This window comes from Stenella coeruleoalba (assembly GCF_951394435.1).
Source record: "Stenella coeruleoalba genome assembly, chromosome: 5".
Classification (NCBI taxonomy): domain Eukaryota; kingdom Metazoa; phylum Chordata; class Mammalia; order Artiodactyla; family Delphinidae; genus Stenella; species Stenella coeruleoalba.
The window spans coordinates 64,569,174-64,586,670 of record NC_137150.1 but is presented as its reverse complement, the minus strand read 5'-3'; the positions used below and the strand labels follow the sequence as shown (position 1 = coordinate 64,586,670).

General features: G+C 37.4%; 1 protein-coding gene and 1 long non-coding RNA gene across 8 annotated transcripts in view; one reads left to right on the top strand and one right to left on the bottom strand.

The window, feature by feature from the left end:
• LOC307186464 overlaps positions 1-17,497 on the top strand; it is a 99,784-nt gene that overhangs the window by 62,201 nt on the left and 20,086 nt on the right. The window lies entirely within an intron of this gene.
• The window catches only part of ST6GAL1 (ST6 beta-galactoside alpha-2,6-sialyltransferase 1), a 155,878-nt gene continuing 155,321 nt past the window's right edge, over positions 16,941-17,497 (bottom strand). The window contains exon 9 of the mRNA XM_079921559.1: positions 16,941-17,066. Coding sequence (XP_079777685.1) covers positions 17,020-17,066 — 47 coding nt within the window. The 3' untranslated portion in view covers positions 16,941-17,019. The remainder of the gene's footprint in view (positions 17,067-17,497) is intronic.

The window sequence follows — 17,497 nt, the reverse complement described above, 5'->3', positions numbered from 1 at the left end:
AGAACCCTAGCCAGTAGAACCAGTGTTCTCAAGGGAGGGGATGGTCCTCTCATTGGGTTTGGTGGCAGCCCAGTCGATTTCTTCCCTTGCATCCTTCCAAGATTTTTCTGAGTAGAAATGGTAGAAATTGTTATAGTAGAAATGGTAAAATCATCCACAGAATAGATCCAAGTCAGCTAGATGCTCTCTGTAGCTGTCCAAAGTCATCATTTGGTCAACCTAGGGTGAACTTGATAGGTAGCTAAAGGTTCTTTTTCTGTATGGGGAGAAGAGGAGAAGATGGGGCAGAGATAGTAGTTATGTCTTTCCTTTCTTTATTACCCATTCGGTGTTTCCAGACCTGTCCGTTGTTATGTCTGTTAGCCTATAGACTCCTGCAGAGGTCCCTGTGGCTTGGTTTCCATGGAACATTTGTGTCTCAACCACACCCCACTCTGTACCCCACGCTATGTACGTACTAGTCTGTTACCTGTACATAAAGCCTCCTGTTCCCTAGGGTTCCCAATGAGGAAAGTGTCCTAGTCTGAGGACACTGGCCTCCCCTCTAGGGCATTTGTTTCAGGACTGTCTGAAGTTTCGGTATTAGGGTTGAAGAGCAGACAGTAAGGTTGGTAATCGCTATTAGTTTTCTTGGTATTTCCTGACCATAACATTTATGGATTGCCCATCAATTTGGGTTTTTTTTACCCTATCTTTTAGTAGCCAGACCAGTAGGTCGTTCTACTGAGAACTTTTTACATTTCCCCCCATTTTGCTTTGGTTATTTTGGGAACTGAAATTCCCAGAAGTCTCCTTAAGCCATCTTTTCCAAAACTGTGTATAAGAGACTGCTAGTTAACTACCTCTTTACTCTTTTCTTCTTCTTTATTAACAGAATCCTGATTTGCATGGAGGTGGCAATGTTCTCAGCTAAAAACCTACATTGTCCAGCCTCCACTACTGATAAGGATGACAGTGTGACACGGTTCTTGTCACTGAGGTGTAATTAAAGGTGTGGAAGGGTTTCTAGTAAAGCCCCTTAAAAGGGGATACCTCAGGGCATATGCCCTTTTGCCCTAGTTTCTTCCCCTTCTTTCTACCTGCACCTTAGAGGAGATGGTGGACATAGAATAGACATCTAGCAACAAGATGATTATGGGAGGAAAGCCAAGAGAATAGCTTGGGTCACATGTGAAAAGGCTGGGTTAACAGGCAAATAGACGCTATGTGAACTCAGACAGACTCCATAATTTTTCCACACTACCACTACCCCTGCCACCTTAGGGTTGGGGAAAAGAATTTCCTCTGTCACAGCACATCCATACTGCTCCCATATCTCTAGCACTGTTTGCAGGAGGACTGTGCTGCCGTAATTTACTCTCACTATCTGAGACCTAGACTTTTTTTGCATCTAAATCCATTAAAAATAATTATATGGCCTCTTAACCCTAAGCTCAGAAGTTAGCATTTCTTATTAATGGGAGGTCTAAGATCCTCCAGTGGAGTGGTGGCACACAATTTGAAAGAAGTTCAGAAGACAGCAAGTTAGACAATTTTGACAATTAGATTTTTTAAAAATTAATATCCACAGGTACTGGTTCTTAAAATAGTAGTAATATAAATATACCATGAGGTGGTTTGACAACACATTACCAGTTTAAATGTATATGTTCATATTTTAAGTTTTGTGGAAGTGAATTACTTTCTTTTTAGATTCCTATTTATTTTCAACCAGCTATTTCTGTCTTGTATTATTTGTAATAGTGTAACACTGGAACAGATTTAAGATCTCCAAATATAAAGGGTTATTGTGACAACTTATAAAGTTCCAAGAAAATTTGTGTATTAAGAATAGAAGTTACAAAATTGTATCTGTAAATGTCTCAGTTTATAGGAAGGTAATTTCTATGTGTACATATGTATTTTCTAGAAGGCTTTTATATCAAGCTGTTATTTTCTTTCTAGATAAATGGGATAATAGCTTTTTAGTGTTCTTTTTTCTTTAATTTTTCTGTAATGAGTTAACTTTTTTCATAAGGACAATTTTTTTAAGATTAAAAAAACTTCCTCATGATGGATAGTTAACAAGAGAAGCAGAAGAGTGTTGCTGAGAAATGAATAGCAGGAAGAAGTCAGGAACTGCAGGAACCAAGGGGCGCTTACTTTTGTTGCTGAGACACCATCATAGCTGCTGGATGACTCAGATCACTGCGGCTCAAGAACTGCTCCTGAGCTGCTGTGGGATCTGAATGGCGATGAGATGAGCCCTGGCTGTAATGCCAGGGATGCTCTTTCTTGTCTGCTTTTACTTCTTACTTCCTCATGTTACCTTCCCCCATCCCATGTTAATATGTCTCTGTGATCCTTAAAAACTGTACTTTCATTTATTCAGTGTAACACTAGAATCCAGGTTATATGCCAAACCCCTAAGTAACGCTGAGGATGTACCAGCGAGCCAAACAGACCTTCGTGGAATTACTGTCCACGGGTAGAGATAGATGCTAATCAAATCATACAGATGTATAGATTGGGACAGAATGGGATAAGAACTATGGAAGAAAAGAATTGGCTGCTAGGAAGTAGAGTTACTGGGCGAGAGGGTGGACCCACATTATATTATGCACTCAGTATGCCAATCAGAACTTGAGTTAAGCTAAGAACTGTAGGAGAGGCAAGAGTCAGGTAAGTGGCGATTGTGGTGGGGGGAAGAAGAATTTTAGACAGAGGAAACAGCATGTGTGAATGCCTTGAGCAGCAGTGAGCCTCATAGGCCTAAGGAAGTGAAAGGATGGTGGCCAGAGCATAGAAAGTAAAGAGAATGACTTGAGATGAGCGCGCAGAGGTAAGTAGAGGCCAAATCACAGAGGGCTTTGCACAGCATGATAGAATTTTATCTTTTTTCCTAAGCAAGAAAGACATTGAAAGATTTTGAACTGAAAAACACATTAATCAGGTTAGTTTTCGTACTGGCTGTGGTATGGCAAATGGATTGGAGGAAGACACAAGAATGGGATTAGAAAAAACAGGAGGTAACTGATAAATTGTAAATATCACAGTGGTCCGTTAAGAACCAGTCACAGATTCAGTCATTTATATTGCTACTCTAGTTAAATGAGACAGTATTCAGAAGCAATTGTAGGTGCTAGCCCAGAATTTGTTAGCTTAGCTAGCTATTACAGTTAGCAGTCTCTGCTTTTGAATTGGCTGCCCATCTTCACTCTTCTCTGTAATGGTCCCCATGTTTGCCATAGATAAACTGTTGAGCAGTGGCCATGTCTGAGTTATAAAGTAAACTTTCTGCTTTGCCCAAAGAATTGAAGCCACAGTTATAAAAAGGATTGAAGAAGTAATGAGTGCTTACTATTGTACCAGGCGCTGGCATATGGAGTGAGTAAAAACAGAGTTCCTACCCTCATGGAACTAATTAAGTAGACTGGGGAGAGTATTAAATCTTGCAGATGTAATTACAGACTGTGAGATGACCATGTCTACTTGGCTTGTCAGCCACTAAACAAAACCTTAAGGTATATTCTTCATGGATCCCAGACCGAGGGCTACCTGGTATGATTGTGCAATTGGGGTGTGACACAAAGATGGCTGGCCAAGGAAGTTAGTGGAGACTAAAGCTCTGTCAGAATTTCCCTTGCCAAGCCATGCCCTTGTGCAAGGCTACATCTTTGCAAAGGAAGGGTATGTTTTTCTTTGTACTAAGGTGTCAGTAGCATCTTTTCCTCTGATATTAGAAGGGAATTCCCTATTTTCAAAATTGAATGGGAGGCTCTACCTTGTAATTGTGTAGCTGACTTGAGCACAGAAATGTATCTGAGGTGAATGTAAAAGACATGAGTGGGTATAATTGTAGACTTAGAAAAAATGGAAAATAAAACTGGAAGATGAAAAGGCCGAGGACATTGATTTTTTAGGGCATAAATTTTTGAAAAATAGATCCTACGTCTGCAGGAATTAGAGCAATATTAAAGACCTAAGACAAAGTAGATAAAGACAACCCAGTGGTGGGACAGTGGAGGAAAGAGCTGGACTATGCATTACAGTAGTGGTTATACTGGGTTGAATGAACTTGTAGGCATCACGTTGGGAAAAGCTGTGGTGGAGGAAAAAGGGATCCATGTATAAAATGATGTATTTCTGTATCCTGAGCCTAGCTAATTGAACAAATCTTTACTCCCAAATTTTAAAATGTCAGACTTCGTTCTGAAATCATGGACTCTGTTTGTAGAAATGGTCTTTGCTTCTGGGAAGAATCTTTTTTTTTTAACATCTTTATTGGAGTATAATTGCTTTACAATGCTGGGAAGAATCTTGTCAGAATAAATCCAGAAACAAAAAGGAGAGAACAAGGAGCCTGGTATCTTGAAGTCATGGCTCTTGCCAACAGTTGTATCATATTGGACAACTGGAGCAGACCTCTCTGAGCCTTAGTATTTCATCTGAAAATTAGAGGCTACTTTCCTTGGTAGGTTATGAATCTTGAAAGGTATTGAGGAAAAAACTCTGTATACTGTGAGGCAATAAGAAGGGTAAGTTTTTCATTAAATGCTGAGTTTCAGTGGCCTGACTCTGCTCTGGGTTTAGCTGGCTGGTCAGCAGAATCTCTACCTTGGAACAGCCTCTTTCTGAGTGGAGGTCTGGGCTGGCTTCTGGCGGCACCAAGGGCTTTGACTACACTCTGGCACTGATAATTGAAAAAAATTTTAGTCGTACAGATTCAAGACAATAAGTTTCCTAACTCAGATTATGTTTTGAGCACAGGCCATATGTCTTCTAATGGAATCTGTGGTCAGTTAGGATCTTCTCTCCTTTTGATGAGGCCCATAAAATCGAGGTAACTGTCACACACCAGCACCAACCGTAACAGAAACATTAGAGAGCTCCGTCCCTCTCGGCTGCTGGTTTGTTGGACATCTGCAGCCTGCACAGGACTGGTCCACTGCTCCTCAGGATCAGTCCCTCACTTGCCTTCTTCCTCTTGACAGATATTTTGAGCTAGTGAGGATCATAGAAAAGAGTGGGAAGATAAATAAAAGTATCTATCAGCTTTTTTTTCCTCTTGTGGTCATTGCTAAAACAATAGCAGCCAAAATGAAGTTTAATCCCTGTGTAACTTCTGACTAGAGCAAGAACCCTAAAAATAAAAGGCAATTCAATGTGTCTTCCCACATTGGTAGGAAGATTGCCCTCCCCACTTTCTAAGTTGCTGAGACAGAAGTACAATGTTCGATTTATGCCCATCTGAAAGGATGTTGAAGTTCAGTTTGTGTGAGGACACTGAATTGGACACTAGAAGGTCAGCAGATTGGCAAGGTGGTCCAGGTGATAGGAAGATGTGTCATCCACATTGAACATGTGCAGCAGGAGAAGGCTTATATCCGTGTTGGTATTCACCCCAGGCAGGTGGTTATCGCTAGGACAAAACTGAGCTAAAACCGCAAAAAGACCCTTGAACATAAAGCCAAATGTCACCCAATAAGGAAGTAAAAGGACAACTGTAAGGAAGAAACAATTGAAGTGATGCAGGAATAAAATAATCTTATCTACAACTTCCATTAAGAAATGCTAAAATTAGTATGTGTGTGTATATATATATCGATCAACAGATAGATTTGTTTAATATAATTCATTTATGTACATAAATATAAATTCATGTGTATATATTCATAAACATATGTCTAATATCTTTATGAAGACTCATGGGGAGATTTCCTTATCTACACATTAAAAATAATTTTGCTTCTCATAAATGACAGATTTGTCTAATTTTTGGAGACCCTGATCTTGTAACAGACCAAGTTCCTCATTTTCATGGAGTGTTCTGATGCCCAGAGCACACATATGACAGAAAAATGGGCAAAAGGTTTTAACAGACTACATATATACACAAGAAAGTAATAAAAAATGGCTCTTAAAACATATAAAAAGATATCTAGCCTTACTCAGAGAAATGCAAAGTAAAATTACAATGAAATACTATTTCTCGTCTATCAGATTAGGGAAAGTTGGATAATATGATAGCCCTTGAGTGTTTAGCTCTGGTGACCAGAGGGGAGTGTGCTGCAGGACCCCATAGGATGTCTCCTACATAAGGCCACTTCTCCAAGATCAAGGAGATGTAACTGACCTACCTAATACATAGAAATAAACATAGAGAATTAGGCAAAATGAGGAGATAGAGAAATATGTTTCAAACAAGATAAAACCCTGGAAAAAGAACTAAGTGAAGTAGAGATACCCAATAAGAGTTCAACGTAATGATCACAAAGATAATCATCAAACTTAAGAGAAGAATAGACACAGGATTTTAATAAAGAGTTAGAAAATATAAATAAGAACCAAACACAGCTGAAGAATACAATAACTGAAATTAAAAATACACTAGAGGGAATTCCCTGGTGGCACAGTGGTTAAGAATCCGCCTACCAATGCAGGGGACATGGGTTCGAGCCCTGGTCTGGGAAGATCCCACATGCCTCGGAGCAGCTGAGCCCGTGAGCCACAAGTACTGAGCCTGCACTCTAGAGCCTGTGTGCCACAACTACTGAACCCATGTGCCACAACTACTGAAGCCTGTGCACCTAGAGCCTGTGCTCCACGAGAGAAGCCACTGCAACGAGAAGCCTGCGCACTGCAACGAAGAGTAGCCCCCGCTCACTGCAACTAGAGAAAGCCTGCACGCAGCAACAAAGACCCAATGCAGCCAAAAATAAGTAAATAAATAAATATTAATTTATTTAAATAAATAAATAAAAATACACTAGAAGGAATCAACAATAGATAAAATGATACAGAGGATGGATCAGCAAACTGGAAGGCAGAGTAGTGGATATCACCCAAGCTGAACAGAAGAAAGAAAAAATCCAATGAGATATCACATCACATCTGTAAGAAGGGCTATTATCAAAAAGACAAATAAGTGTTGATGAAGATGTGGAGAAAAGAGAACACTAATGCACTGTTGGTGGGAATGAAAATTGGTGCAGCCACTGTGGAAAACAGTATGGAGTTTCCTCAAAAAATTAAAAATAGAATTACTGTATGTTTCAGCAATTCCTGCATATTTATCTGAAGAAAATAAAAATGAAAACTCTAATTTGAAATGATACCCCATTGTTCATAGCGACATTATTTACAATAGCCAAAACATGGAAGCTTTTTATTTTATACATAGTAGTTTCTACCACTTAATCCCCTGCCACTATCTTGCCCCTCCCCCTACTGATAACCACTAGTTTTTTCTCTGTATCTGTGAGTCTGCTGCTTTTTTGTTTTATTCACTAGTTTATTTTTTAGATTCTACATATAAGTGATATAATTCACTATTTGTCTTTCTCTGACTTATTTCACTTTGCATAATATTATCCATGTCCATCTATGTTGATGCAAATGGCAAAATTTCATTCTTTTTTATAGCTGGGTAATAATAATATATATTATTCATCTGTTGATGAATACTTGGGATGCTTCCACATCTTGACTATTGTATATAATGCTGCTATGAACATTAGGGTGCATGTATCTTTTTGAATTAGTGTTCTTGTTTTTTTCAGATATATACCCAGGAGTGGAATTGTTGGGTCATATGGTAGTTGTAGTTTTAGGTTTTTTTAAAACCTCCATACTGTTTTCCACAGTGGCTGCAACAAGTTATATTCCCAACAACAGTGTAGGAGGGTTCCCTTTTCTCTGTGTCCTCTCCAATATTCATTATTTGTGTTCTTTCTGATGATAGCCATTCTGACAGGTGTGAGGTGAATATCTCATTGTGGTTTTGATTTGCATTTCCCTGATTATTAGTGATGTCAAGCATCTTTTCATGGGGCTATTGGCCATCTGCATTTCCTCTTCAGAAAAAATGTCTATTCAGTTCTTCTGTCCATTTTTTAATTGGGTTGTTTGTTTTATGTTGAGTTGTATGAGCTATTTATATACTTTGGATATTAACTCCTAATCAGTCATATCATTTGCAAATATTTTCTCACATTCAGTAGGTTGTCTTTTCATTTGTCAATGGTTTCCGATGTGCAAAAGCTTTTAAGTTTAATTAGGTCCCATTTGTTCATTTTTGCTTTTAGTTCCTTTGCTTTAGGAGACAGATCCAAAAAAAATATTGCTGCAATTTATGTCAAAGAGTGTCCTGCCTATGTTTTCCTCTAGGAGTTTTATGGTTTCCGGTCTCACATTTAGGTCTTTAATCCATTTTGAGTTTATTTTTGTGTATAGTGTTAAGAGAATGTTCTAACTTCATTATTTTTACATGTAGCTATCCAGTTTTCCTACCACCACTTATTGAAGAGACTGTGTTTTCTCCATTGTATATTCTTGCCTCCTTTGTTGTAGATTAATTGACCATGAGTGTGTGTGCCTATTTCTGGGCTTTCTCTCCTGTTCCATTGATCTGTGTGTCCATTTTTGTAACAGTACCATACTGTTTTGATTACTGTAGCTTTGTAGTATAATCTGAAGCCAGGGAGCATGATTACTCCAGCTCTGTTCTTTCTCAAGATTGTTTTGGCTATTCAGGGTCTTTTGTGTTTCCATACAAATTTAAAAATTTTTTGTTCTAGTTCTGTGAAAAATGCCATTGGCATTTTGATAGAAATTGCATTGAATCTATAGATTGCCTTTGGGTAGTATGGTCATTTTAACAATATTAATTCTTCCAGCCCAAGAACATGGTATATCTTTCCATCTGTTTGTGTCATCCTCCATTTCTTTCATCAGTGTCTTAGAGTTTTCTAAGTACAGGCCTTTTACCTCCTAAGGTAGGTTTATTCCTAGGTATTTTATTCTTTTGACCTGATGGTAAGTGGAATTGTTTCCTTAATTTATCTTTCTGATAGTTTGTTGTTAGTACATAGAAATGAAACAGATTTCTGTATGTTAATTTGGTATCCTGCAACCTTACTGAATTCATTGATGAGGTCTAGTAGTTTTCTGGTGGTGTCTTTAGGATTTTCCAAGTATAGTATCATGTCATCTGCAAACAGTGGCAGCCTTACCTCCTCCCTTCCAGTTTGGGTTCCTTCCTTTTCTATTTCTTGTCCAACCACTGTGGCCAGGATTTCCAATACTATTTTGAATAAAAGTAGCAAGAGTGGGCATCCTTGTCCTGTTGCCAATCCTAGAGGAAATGCTTTCAGCTTTTCACTATTGAGTATGATGTTAGCTGTGGTTTTATTTAACTTTTTACCTTCCAGTGTTCCTTTTCAGTAGTACCTCTGAACTCCTACACAGTGTCTGTGTAATAGGTAGGATCTAATTTCATCTTTATCTCTTCTTGAAACTTCCATTTTTAAATGCATTATTTCTAATTTGTCAAAACATATATTATTATTCTCAACTCAGACTTTAAGTCTTAGATCTATAATTAAATATATTAAAAACTCACAGAATTCTGGTCCCAGTTGTGTAATAATGAGCTTGGAAGTCACCACTTTGTCCCAACAATAAGCAAAAAGCTTAACATACTGAAAAATTCACAACTCCTCTTGGATCTGTAAGAGGAGGTTGGACACAGGGCAAATGTTTGCTCCCAGGATTGGACAGACAGATGAATACAGGGAGTCATGGCTTGCCTGAGCAGAAACCTCCCACAAGTGGAAAACACCATGGCAACTAGTACAAGAGTAGGAATATATGAACTGTAATTTGACAAATTACTAGAGGCTCAGTGTGGATAACTCTGAGAGTTAAAAACACCAGAGATACCAAGTCTTGCGGGGAGGGGTGGATGGTTAGGGGCGGGCACAGTTTTGTGAGTTTACATCTAGGAGCTTGACCAGATTTTCACGATAAATATTGGAGAAAAGTCTCCTTACACTTCCCTCAGGGGAAGGGGAAAGAAATCATTTCAAAATATGCCAGAGCACTCTGTTCTTTGTAACAAGGCCTGCCCTCAGAAGAAACTAGTTAACCAGAACCTAGCCTGCTAGGGTTTTATCAGACCTAACTGTCTCAGGGGAGGGAAAGTATACTATTCCAGCCCACTCTAGCCTTCTTGTTCCACCTAAAGGGGGGAGAAGAGAAACTGAGAAACCCTGTGAAGTTCGCAGTCCAGAGGTACAGACCCACTAAACAACTGAGACATAATCATAGGACTATAAATGCTTCCCCTTCCCCCACACCTTATCACCACATTTCTAAAGGCCTATTTATAGCAGTTCCTTTTTTTTTTTTTTTTTTTTTTGCGGTACGTGGCCCTCTCACTGCTGTGACCTCTCCCGTTGCGGAGCACAGGCTCCGGACGCGCAGGCTCAGCGGCCACGGCTCACGGGCCCAGCCGCTCCGCGGCATGTGGGATCCTCCCGGACTGGGGCACGAACCCGTGTCCCCTGCATCGGCAGGCGGACTGTCAACCACTGCGCCACCAGGGAAGCCCTAGCAGTTCCTTTTAACCAGTATATCACATTCAGCTATTGAGAAAAATTACAAGGTATATTAAAATGCAAAAAAACACAGTTTAAAGAGACAGAGCAAGCATCAGACCCAGTCATGGCAGGAATGTTGGAATTATCAGCCCAGGGAATTTAAAATAATTATGAATAATATGCTAAGGGCTGTAAAGGATAAAGTAGACAGCGTGTAAGAAGAGATGGGCAGGGACTTACCTGGTGGCGCAGTGGTTAAGAATCCATCTGCCAATGCAGGGGACACGGGTTCAAGCCCTGGTCTGGGAAGATCCCACATGCTGCGGAGCAACTAAGCCTCTGCGGCACAACTACTGAATCTGCTCTAGAGCCCGTGAGCCACAACTACTGAGCCCACGCACCTAGAGCCGGTGCTCTGCCTCAAGAGAAGCCACTGCAATGAGAAGTCTGCACACTGCAACAAAGACCCAACACAGCCAAAAATAAATTTATTTAAAAAAACAGAAACAAGTTTGGTAGCTATCTTATAAACACTGTAATTTAGAAGACAATTGCATCATGTTTTTACAAAAAAAAAAAGATGGGCAATGTAGCAGAGTGATGGAAACCCTAAGAAATAAATGCTAACAATCAAAAACACTGTGACAGAAATGAAGAATGCTTTTGGTGGGCTTATTAGTAAACTGGACACAGCTAAGTAAGGAAAGAATCTCTGAGCTTGAGCATATATCAAAAGAGAACTCCAAAACTGAAAAGCAAAAAGACAAAAAAAAAAGCTAGAACAATATCCAAGGACTGTGAGACAACTATAAAAGCTGTACGTGTAATGAGAATATCAGAAGAAGAAAAACAACGAACAGAAAAAAATATATGAAATAATAATGATTAAGAATTTCCCCCCCAAAAAAAAAAAAAAAAAAAAAAAGAATTTCCCCCAAATTAATGTCAGGCACCAAACCAGGAAGCCTAGGGAATACCACCAAGTAGGATAGATGCAAAAAATACTATACCTAGGCACATCATTTTCAAACTATACAAAATCAAAAATAAAGAAAAAACCCTGAAAGAAGCCGGAGGAAAAAATACTTTTAAATTTTGGCCACAGCGTGCGGCATGTGGGATCCCTGACCAGGGATCGAACCTGCACCCCCTGCAGTGGAAGCGTAGAGTCTTAACCACTGGACTGCCAGGCAAGTCCCAAAAATACTTTATTTATAGAGGAATAAAAATAAGAATTACATGCAACTTCTCAGAAACCGTGCAAGCAAAAGTATGGAGTGAAATATTTATTGTTGAGAGAAGAAAACCACCACCCTAAAATGCTGTACCCTAGAATTCTGACCCAATGGAATTATTCTTGAAAAGTAAAGGAGAAACAAAGACTCTCTCAAGCAAACAAAAATTGAGGGAATTTGTTTCCAGTAGATCTGCCTTGCAAGAAATGTTAAAAGAAGTTCTTTAGTGAGAAGGAAAATGTAGGTCAGAAACTTGGATCTATATACAGAAAGGAAGAGCATTGAAGAAGCAGTCAGTGGAGGTAAAAGAAAAACTTTCATTTTTCTTATTCTGAATTGACCTCACAGATAACAGTTTGTTTAAAATAATAATATAGCAACAATGTAGTAAATTACGTATGCTTACAGATATATCATACATAATATATGCACACACAAATATGCTTAGTTGTGCTTATATATAAGTGAAATGAATGACAACAATGATACAAACAACCGGAGGGAGGAATTAGGATTATTCTGCTGTTATAAGGTACTGACACTACTGTTAAGTGATATTCAAAAGTAGATTTGCATTAGTCATAAATGTATATTGCAAACCTTGAGTCAACCTCTTAAAAAGTTAAAAAAGAAGTATAACTGGAAGACAAAAATAAGAACAAAGAACAAGGGCAACAAATAGGAAACAGTAACAAATATGGTAGATATTAATCCAACTATTATCAATAATCACTCTGAATGTCAATGGTCTAAATGCACCAATTAAAAGACAGAGATTGCCAGAGTATATTATTAAAAAACAAGACCCAACAATATGTTTTCTACAAGAAACCCACTTTAAATATAAAGACACATATAGATTAAAAGTAAATGGATGGAAAAAATATAACATGCTAACATTAATCAAAAGAAAGCAGGAGAAGCTATATTAATTTCAGACAGACTTCAAAGCAAAGAAAACTATCAGAAATAGAGAAGGGCAATACATTTGGACAAAGGGGTCAATTCTCCAAGAAGACGTAAGAGTCCTTAATGTGTACGCACCTAACAACAGAGCATCAAACTATGTAAGGCAAAAACTGATAGATGAGAAATAGATGAATCAACTATCATAGTTGGAGACTTTAACACTCCTCCATTAGAAATGGATAGATCCAGCAGGCAGAAAATCAGTAAGAACATAGTTGAATTCAACAGCATCATCATACTGGATATAATTGACATCTATAGACTACTTCATCCAACAACAGCAGAATACACATTTATCTCAAGCTCATATGAAACATTCACCGAGATAAACTACATTCTGGGCCATAAAATACACTTTAACAAATTTAAAATAATAAAAATCGTACAATGTATGCTTTCAGACTACAATGGAATTAAACTAAAAGTCAGTAACAGATTAGTGGATATCCCAAAATATATGGAGATTAAACAACACACTTCTAAATAACACATGGGTTAAAAAAGAAATCACAAGAAAATTTTTTAAATGTTTGGAACTAAATGAATATAACAACACAGTTCATCAAAATTTGTCGGATTCAGCAAAAGCAGTGCTTAGAGGAAATTTTATAGCTTCAAATGCATATGTTAAAAAGGAAGAAATACCTAAAATCAATAATCTACGTTTCCACCTTAGAAAACTAGAAAAGGAAGAGCAAATTAAATCCAAAGTAAGCAGAATAAAAGAAAGAATAAGATTTAGAGCAGAAATCAATGAAATTGAAAACAGAAAATCAATAGAAAAAAATCAACAAAACCAAAAACTAGGTGTTTTGTTTTTAACTATTTACTGTTTTTTTGCTTTTTTTAAAAAAAAATTTTATTGAAGTATAGTTGATTTACAATGTTGTGTTAGTTTCTGGTGTACAGCAAAGTGATTCAGTTATACATATATATATTCTTTTTCATATTCTTTTCCATTATGGTTTATTACAGGATATTGAATATAGTTCCCTGTGCTATACAGTAGAACCTTGTTGTTTATCTATTTTATGTATAGTAGTTTGTATCTGCTAATCCCAAACTCCTAACTTATCCCTCCCCCACCCCCTTTCCCCTTTGGTAACCATAAGTTTGTTTTCTTTTTATTTTTTAAATTTTTTTATTGAAGTATAGTTGATTTACAATGCTGTGTTAGTTTCAGGTGTACAGCAAAGTGATTCAGTTCTGTATGTATATATTTTTTTCTTTTTCAGATTCTTTTCCCTTATAGGTTATTACAAAATATTGAGTGTAGTTCCCTGTGCTATACAGTAGATCCTTGTTGGTTATCTATTTTATATACAGTAGTCTGTATATGTTAATTCCAAACTCCTAATTTATCCCTCCCACCCCTTTCCCCTTTGGTAACCATAAGTTTGTTTTGTCTGTGGGTCTATTTCTGCTTTGTAATAAGTCCATTTGTATCACTTTTGTTAGATTCTACATAGAAGAGATATCATTTAATATTTGTCTTTCTCTGACTGACTTATTTCACTTAGTATGATAATCTCTAGGTCCATCCATGTAGCTGTAAATGGCATTATTTCATTCTTTTTTATGGTTAATATTCCATTGTGTGTGTGTGTATCTCACATCTTCTTTATTCATTCATCTGTCAATGAACATTTAGGTTGTTTCCATGCCTTGGAACAATATCTTGGAAACTATTACTATTGTAATAGTACTGCTATGAACATTGGGGTGCATGTATCTTTTCAAATTAGAGTGTTCTCCAGATATATGCCCAGGAATGGAATTGCTAGATTATATGGCAACTCTATTTTTAGCTTTTTAAGGAACCCTCCATACTGTTAAAAACTAGGTTTTTGAAAGATCAATAGAATTGATAAGCCTTTAGCCAGGTTAACTAACAAAAAGCTTACCAACATCTGCTTAGAATATAGAAATATGAAAATAAAAATCACTTTCATTATTACAGTTAGAAAACGCAGGACAGTGTACAAAATTGCAGCTTTTCTTGAACTCATTAGATAACCAAGGTTACAGAATGACTGGTTATCTTAACTCTGAGGAAATACAGGAGTCTCTAAAGAGACACAAACACTGACTCAGTTGTGGCAAAGCACAGGAAGAAAATGAGGCCACATCATAAGTAGAGAAGAAAAATTCAGCTAACATTTTTAACTAATTGCTAAAGTCTGAATATGACTGTAGGATAATTCGAGAGAATGGTATCCCTAGGAGCCATAGAAATAAGTGAGTTTGTCCCTACTTGGAAGCTTTTCTCAGTGGACTCCCAGAAGGTATTTATTCACAAAAAATACTGATTGGCAGGGCAGGAGGTTAGAGGAGACAGCATCCCTTGAGGTACAAGCCTGAAGGAAGGGAGCAGTCACTACTACAGGAAAGGCAGAAACTGCTTTTAAACTGCTAAGGGCAGGAAAACTGTGGCTGGAGGAAGGGAAAGAAAAAAAATCCTGGGCTCAGACTACTATAGGTCTCCTACCACTGGGGGAGGGCAGGATCACTGAGAAGGTCTCACCTCCAAAACCCAGGGACATAGGGCCTACCTAAGACTGAGGTGGGAGCGAGACAAGAGAGAATCATCCTGCCCCAACCAGCCTACCAAGCGCTGGTAGTAAGTAAGAAGCGAGGCAACTACTACTGAGGGTGGAGAGACCTCCTCTCTGAAATGCAGGCAAAGGCAAACAGTAAAGGCCTAAAGCTGAGAGTGGAGCAGGAACACTGAGGGAAACGCTCAAGTAAACCTGTCTCTCCATAAGAACAAAGTAACACTAGAATTGGATGCCAGTGGTGAACTGAAAGTGAACATAGAACAACCAAACCCAACCCCAGCTCAATTCCTGACTACATTGACTCAACCCCTCCTATATGTATGGCCTAGTGGAAGAAGATCACCCAATTCCAGGCATAAATATACTTACCTTAATCTTTACTGTCGTACTCACAATGTATGGCTTTCAACCAAAATACATAAAACACAAAAAGCAAAAACAAAAATATAATTCATAGTCAAGAAACAAAGTAATTAACAGATCTGGACTCATATATGACTCAGATTTGGGAACTTGGGCTTAAATAACTATAATATACTGAAGGGCCTAGCAGACAAGGTGGACAACATGTATGAACAGAGGGAGAATTTCAGCATAAAAATGAAAACTAGAAAAAAGAGTCAAATAAAAAACATGGTAAGAGACAAAATATATGCATTTATGATTAAAAAAAAATACTCAGTGTATTTCTATTCCCTCTGTGATAAAGAAGTCTTCAAAAACCCTACAGTCTTATACTTAACTGGTGAAAGATTGACTTCTTTGATGCTACGATCAGAAACAAAGCAAGGATGTCTACTCCCAAAACTCCTACTTAACATCAAACGAGTTCAGTAAGGCAAGAAGAAGTAATTCCATACATATTGGAAAAGAAGAAATAAAACATCCCTATTCATGGATGAAATGATTTTACATATGGAAAATGCCAAAGATTCTATGAAGTATCCTACAAAACAGATACTAGAAAGTAATAAGAGAAGTTGTCAAGATACAATTGAATATATATATTGTAGAAATGATTAGAAATTAAAAATTTTAAATAGTACCAATTATACCAAAACATGAAGAACTTACATATAAATCTCAAAATATGTGCAGGATTATATGCTGAAAGTTACAAAACACCAATGAAAGAAAGCAAAGCCCTAAATAAATGGAGATATACACTGTATTCATAGATTAGAAAATTCAATATTGTTAAATTGTCATTTTGAAATTGATCTATAATTTCAACAGAATTCCAATCAGAAACATAGTAGGCTCTCTTGTAGAAGTAGACAAGTCGATTCTAAAATTTATATGGAAATACAAAGGACCTAGAATACCCAAAACAGCTTTGAAAAAAACAGCAATGTTGAAGAACTCTGTACTACCTGATTTTGATACTTATGATAAAACTATAGTAATCAAGCCAGTGTGGGCTTGGTGAAAAAATAGACATGTACAATGAAGGAATGAGATTGTTTTATTAGGTTATCTTGGAGTTGACCATTTCAGATTAACTTTCTTATCTATATAGCAAATCCTTTCAATTTGTAGATTCATGTTTTATTTCTGGGACGTTTTCTTCAACTATAATTTTAAATAATAGTTCCATTGTTTTATAATTCTTCTTCAAGGGCTCCAGTTATATCTAAATTGCATTGCCTGTCTTCTGTGTCAATCATTTCCTTCCTGACTCTTTTTACTTTATCTTATTTCCTTTTCTTGGCTGATTATTTGTCTTTCTTCGGTGCTGCTTGTTAAATTTCCGTTTGAGTCCATTCTCCCTTGGGTGCTGTAGTGAGTTAAATGTCGGCCTCCCAAAAGATATGTCCACTTCAAACCCATTAATGTGACTTTATTTGGAAAAGGGGGTTTTGCAAATGTAATTAAGTTAAGGATCTTGAGATGAGATCATCCTAGCTTAGCTGGGTGGGCCCGAATTCCAATGGCAATTGTCCCTAGAAGAGAAGAGAAGGGAAGGGAGAGAAGACATTTAGAAAAGAGGGCAATATGAAGATGGAGGTGGAGATTAGAATAATGCATATATAAACAAAGAACATCAAGGACTTCTGGCAGTCACCAGAAGCTAGGAGAGAGGGATGAAAACTAGGAGAGCACTTCCAGGAGAAACCAGCCCTGCTGACACCTTGATTTCAGACTTCTGGCCTCCAGAACTGTGAGAGAACCAATTGCTATTGTTTTAAGTCACCCAGTTTGTGGTGATTTGTTAAGGCAGCCTTAGGAAACAAATGCTTAAAATTTACTTTTCAATTTTAAGATAATTTTTCTTCTTGTTCTATTTATTCCTTGAGTTCAAGTAACTTTTTAAAATATCTTCCTATTTTTTTCCAAATCCATTTATGTTTTTAATTTCTGATTGAAGATAGCT